Genomic DNA, 6,000 nt, shown 5'->3' with positions numbered 1-6,000 from the left:
GACTTCTGAATATTGGAATACTAGCTCAAACTTTCAAGGATCTATGGTCTGAAGTTCCCAATGCTTGCAATATTCGGTGCAAATGGTTTTAAGTGAAAGGCCACTGTATTTTTATAAAAAGAAAATACAAGGGAAAGTTTGTTGCTATTTCAGACAAAATACTCTGGTGCTTCTAATTCCTATTGTTGTTAAATCACTTTTCTTGTTTTAACTGCCGCTGTTTATGGTTTATATTTTTTTTCTTTTAAATAGTTCCAATTTTTTTTTTCTGGCATATAACGAATGTTTCAGTAGATGTTTACTTAAACAAGAGGGAGAAAGAGAGATCATACCAGCAAACTACATAGGTAGTTAATTACTCGACACCTAGCAACCACAAAAACAATTAAAACCTCTTACAAGTTGAGATAAAAAAAGAAAAGAATGAAACCTACCACATACTTGCGAATTCAAACAAACAATATATTCAATTCCACATGTTCATCCATCACTTCTATATCAAAAGCAAAAAATAACATTTTTTTTAAAAGAACAACTTCCAAAACCACAGAAACCGGCCAACCTCAAAACCAAAACTTGCTTCCAAGATCCACCCTCATTCATAAACACAAAATATCAATCACCCCCTCCCTCATGCCTGTAGCAAGCAAAATCAAGGATTATTATTATTATTATCAACTAATTCTTAAAAATGGAATTATTTCTTCTAAATACTTGCCTTGTTTGCTATGTTGTTGGACAGCCAATCCAATCCCTCATAAAGTCCCTCTCCAGATGTTGCACAAGTGCTCTGGATGTACCTGATCAAGAAAGAAATAAAATAATCAATCAGAAATTTTATTATAAAAACATGGAATTATTATTATTAATTTAATTAAATCATTGAAATTTATTTCACCAGTGGCGTTGTCGGAGGGAGTGGAGGCCAAGCTTATCAGTGATTTCAGCAGCATTCATTGCATTTGGGAGATCTTGTTTGTTAGCAAATACAAGAAGAACTGCATCTCTTAACTCATCCTGTGACATCACATAAAACAAATAAATCTCATCATACATACATACATACATACATGACTTCTTATATATATATATATATATATATATATATATATATATATATATATATAGACTATAGTAATAACAAACTTATTACCTCATTCAACATCCTGTGCAATTCATCTCTTGCCTCAACAACTCTGTCCCTGTCATTGCTATCAACCACAAAGATAAGACCTTGTGTGTTCTGGAAATAATGCCTCCATAGTGGACGAATCTGTGTACATATACAAAAAACATAAACACATCAAAATTACAAAATTCATATATGATATTATATTATATACAAGTTAAACAGCATTTTTACCTTGTCCTGACCCCCAACATCCCACACTGTGAAGCTAATGTTTTTGTACTCAACAGTCTCCACATTAAAACCTGCAAACAACAACAAGATCATTGCTAAAGATACAGCATAAAGATAATAAGTCAGAAATTTTTTTTTGCAGATATGATTGATTTACCTATGGTAGGAATTGTGGTGACAATCTCGCCGAGCTTGAGCTTATACAAAATGGTTGTCTTACCAGCTGCATCGAGACCCACCATCAATATTCGCATCTCTTTCTTGGCAAAGAGCCGGCTAAAAAGTTTGGTGAAAGTAAGCCCCATTCTATCCTCTTGCTACTCAGGATCCCTATAAATACAAAAACACTTGCTCAGATATTGTGAAACTATATATCAGCATAAGTATTTTCAAATGCTTTATTATAAAATTATGGTTATGGAGAATTGATCTTCTAAGATCCACTCGAATTAATATCAGCAGATAATATTAAAATAAAATAAAGGAACTTTAAAGTATGTAAAAGCTGTATTTTAAATATAAAACAAGACTTAGTGGACCTACACGTTCCACTAAACCATTTCTAATTACGGATACAAGAAATCGTAACGGCTGAAAGATTTATAGCTTCAAAAACTCATTTTTTGGATAAATAAACTCAAAAAGTCAAAACTCTCCAAGGTATTATAATATTCAGATCATAAGAAGCCACAACAAAATCTTCAAGGTGGCAAGAAACATCATGTAAATGTGCATGATAAGATCCTAAAAATTCAAGTATAGCAATCACGAATAGTGAAATCCAAAAGAATATTGATCACACAGAGAAATACATGGACCTTCAGACAGATGGCTTTTCTTATACAATAAACTGGAAAACGTAAGGTGATAAACATAGATCTAGAGTAAGAAAATTGCAGACGATAACATAAATATTTGAGAAACGTTCAGATCAAATGGATCTATCCTCATTCAGCAGTAAAACAATGTTATGATATCAACAAAAGAAAGAAGGGTCGCTGTCTAAAGACCTAAATTAAAAACATTAAAACAAAAAACCACCATTTCCTTCAAAGTGAAATCAAACCAGACGGATTTACAGGTTCGGCCATATAAAAAAACATTACAACCAAAATAATGATCACATATTCACCTCAGAAACGGAATTTAGAACAAGATTCATCCTTATAACAGATCTAATCAAAGTTTATAAAAGCGTAACATTAGTAAATATTCAGATCGGCGATCAAAATCTCAACATACATCAATCAAATCAACAATTCGATCAAAAATTCCGCTAGAAACGTATAATCTTAAATCAATACAACAGTATCATCCAGAAATTTCTAGATCGCATAAGAAACACAGAAATACAGACGATCTTCAAGCGATTAACAAATAAGACGATGACCTGATAGTACGAGAAACAAAATTTGAATCTAACTTACAAACGTTGAGATCCGAGAAGGAAATGAGAAAAAGAAGATCTGGATCTAGATTTACCTGAGAAAAGATTGTTCGAGAAGGATCAATCGGACGTTTTGAAGTGAGAGATTGAGAAGAGGAGAGAGAAAGCGAGAAAGGGAGTCTGTAAAATAAGAGGGCGAGAAAACAGATAATGAATATGAGGTTAAATAACCCCCCGGATATCGCTGGTTACCATTAATCAACATTTCTAACACATATTTTAAAAAAGGATATTAAAAATGGAAAATGACTTACGATGTTAAACCGATTATCGTATTTATTTATATTTTGATCATTATTTTTATACTTTTAACCAATGAATTTATACAAATTCAGGGAAAAAAAAAAAGATCTCGGGTTCGCCTCAGTTTAGATAATTATTTTTTGTTTTGTTTTGTGTAATGGCTAAGATTATACTTATAATTTTTTTACGGTTGAGGCAATGTATAATATATTCTAAAAACAATAAATATTGATATTTTTTTAATTATCAATGTTTTTACTTATATGTATGTGTTTTCATTTGTTTTTTTTTTGTAAGTATAGGCATGTGATGAGAAGTTCAAACGGTAAAGTAGAAGTTAAACGGTGTCAACGTTTTATTTTAGAGCATGAAGTTCATACAAAGGATGAGAAAACTATTACATAGACTATAGCAAAAGAGGACATTAGTTGGATGTTGGCTAATCAGACATAACCGATAGAAAAGAAAGAACAGTTGGTAGCTAATTGTCAGGGAGTTCCTTCATGAGTTTCGTGTGGTCGGCAACTGGTCTTTGATTTCTTCCTGGAGGGAGGCCATTATTATATGCATCTTGTTGCCATGTATCTTTACTTTGTAGAGAACGTTGTTAGATATTGTGAAGTTTATGAAACATGGGCGATTTCTATAGTGTTGGAGTGCTCCTAATGAATTGAATATATATGAATTTTATTTTTTCTTTTGTTAAAATATAATTTTTATTGTTTATTTTTATGTGTAGTTATGTGATCAACAGTTTAGTGAAAGCCAAAGAGTAAAAGCGACAACTCAACAAAATATGGTGATAGAATTATAAAGCACATAGACATTTTCTATAAATTATGGGGACAATTTTTTTTTAATTATTTTTGTACACAGGGGTCAAACCTGCCAAAATACAAAAATGTTATACATATGGATTGTTTTTTTTTTTTTTTTTAAAAACTTTACATGGACCCTTTCTATAAAGTAAAAAGTTAGAGGGAGTAAATCAACCAAATTTTAAAACCATTGTTGCAAAGACTAAATTTGTCGTAATGTGTAACCTTTATTGCAGGGACTAAATATACCAAAAGGTTTTGGAGGGACTAAATCTGTCAAAATATAGAACCTTTGTTGCAGGGACTAAATATATGAAAATGTAAAAGCAACAACCAATACCATGTAAATTAAAGAAATATAACATCCCAAAAATCAAAGTAAAATTTTCATTTTTACAAAAACAACCCCAAGACAATAATTATTTACAAAAACATTGTTTCAAAAATAAAATTCATAAATCAAAGTATCCTAAAATCATAATCTCATTAAAACTTGGATGATGTGCACGATCAAGCATTCGCATTGTCCCGATCATCTGAAATACCTGAAACATAAAACTATAACAGTAAGCACGAAACTTACTGAGTTCACCCAAAGTACTACCACACAAACAAATAACATATATAATCATGCATGTTGGGTCCAATCAGTCATTAGACTAGAATACCCTCGGGTCCATAACCTCTCGGTGGGATTACCCATTATCCACAACCTTTCGGTTGGAATGCCCTGGCCCACAACCTCTAGGTTCGATTGTCATACATACTACATACTGGGTCTACAACCTTCCGGTTCGATTACCCCTAGCCCACAACTTTCTAGTTGGATTGCCCTCAGCCACAACCTCGCGGTTGGATTACCCTGGGTTTGTTGATTGGCAGCACAAAGAAGTCCAGTCTCAACCTAACCACACTATATCCACATATGCATCAGATAAAATTATAACCAGTCAACATACAAATAGACAGATCTACAAATCATTACCGCATAGCAATATTCTATATACCAGGATAAATATCTAACAGATCACTATAACAATGTCCTATATATTAGGATATAGATCTAACATATCACTATAGCATATCAACATCCTATATACCACAATATATAATCAAGTGGGTTGGAATTGATGTATTCGACTCGCAAGTACAGTGAGGAAAACTCACATCTCAGTCTGAACAGACAGCAACATAAGTCATTGCTCTAAATATCATCTCTACCAGTCACCTATACATTAGATAGTGACAAATCTCAACTATAAATCAAAATACCCAAAATACTCTTAGGTCAAACTTGGTCAAATCCTGATCAAAATCAAAAAGTCAAAAAAGTCAATTGAGACAACTCTGCTGAGTACGCCCAGCGTACTAAGGCCTTGACCAGAAACAAAGTGTTAACCTTGTGCGCCCCATATACGATAATATACGCCCAACGTACGTTTCAGCCATCATTTCCTTTTATTAGGAGCTTAATCCCTTAAGCTCTTTCATCGAAATTCAAGATCTAGTCCTCAAGTGATCTCCTTAACCATAAAGTTATCAACTTTATGGTCTTACATGGCTATTAAGTGCTCAATACCAAAAACCGTAATTTCTTAACTCATTAAGACATCCTAGCTTATGCATGGAAGGAAACTAAGGTCCAACCTTACATTTTTATGTTTTTAAACACTCCAAAACATATGAAAGGATAACTTATATGAATTAGAGTAACCCATACTCATAATACCAAGCTTATGAAACCGAAAGAACACAAATCCATGGCTAAACAAGATCTAATCGCTACTTCATCAAGTTCAGAGCTTTTTGCCTTAAAATGGTGTCAAATGGTGATGTGATTTGAAACTGAAAGGTCTAGTATGCTCAAGAGTCATATTAAAGTGATATTGCTAGATAACATATGATACTAATGGGTCACACTAACAACAACTTGATACAATTGATTATTTATTAGAAATTGATTTTAATAAATATTCAATAAAACTTTTATAATTAAATTGGGATTTATTTATTTCTAGGAAATAATTAATTTTTATTAGCAAGTAACATAATATATATATAATATGGTATGATTTATTAAGTCATGTACAACATTTTTGACCGTAAAGACTTTTTGTCTTTTACCAAAA

General features: G+C 32.2%; 1 protein-coding gene across 3 annotated transcripts; it reads right to left on the bottom strand.

The window, feature by feature from the left end:
- Positions 1-329: 329 nt before the first annotated feature.
- LOC145034865 (ADP-ribosylation factor 1) lies at positions 330-3,001 on the bottom strand. 3 transcript variants are annotated; one of them, XM_078983416.1, is made up of 7 exons: positions 2,846-3,001; positions 1,521-1,693; positions 1,364-1,434; positions 1,154-1,273; positions 899-1,017; positions 719-800; positions 330-637 (listed from the first exon to the last, which is right to left on the bottom strand). In XM_078983416.1, the coding sequence occupies exons 2-7, from the start codon at positions 1,666-1,668 to the stop codon at positions 632-634; spliced, it is 546 nt and encodes a 181-aa protein (XP_078839542.1). In that variant the 5' UTR covers positions 1,669-1,693; positions 2,846-3,001; the 3' UTR covers positions 330-631. The 3 variants fall into 3 exon arrangements, with proteins under 3 accessions (XP_078839542.1, XP_078839540.1, XP_078839541.1); XM_078983414.1 differs by lacking the exon at positions 330-637 and having other exon boundaries at positions 707-800; XM_078983415.1 differs by lacking the exon at positions 330-637 and having other exon boundaries at positions 707-800; positions 2,791-2,939.
- Between the last annotated feature and the right edge of the window lie 2,999 nt (positions 3,002-6,000).

The sequence above is a fragment of the Lactuca saligna genome, chromosome 3 (assembly GCF_052625555.1).
Source record: "Lactuca saligna cultivar CGN05327 chromosome 3, ASM5262555v1, whole genome shotgun sequence".
Taxonomy (NCBI): Eukaryota; Viridiplantae; Streptophyta; class Magnoliopsida; order Asterales; family Asteraceae; genus Lactuca; species Lactuca saligna.
Note: the sequence above shows the minus strand (reverse complement) of the source record. Positions and strands in the feature narration are given on the sequence as shown.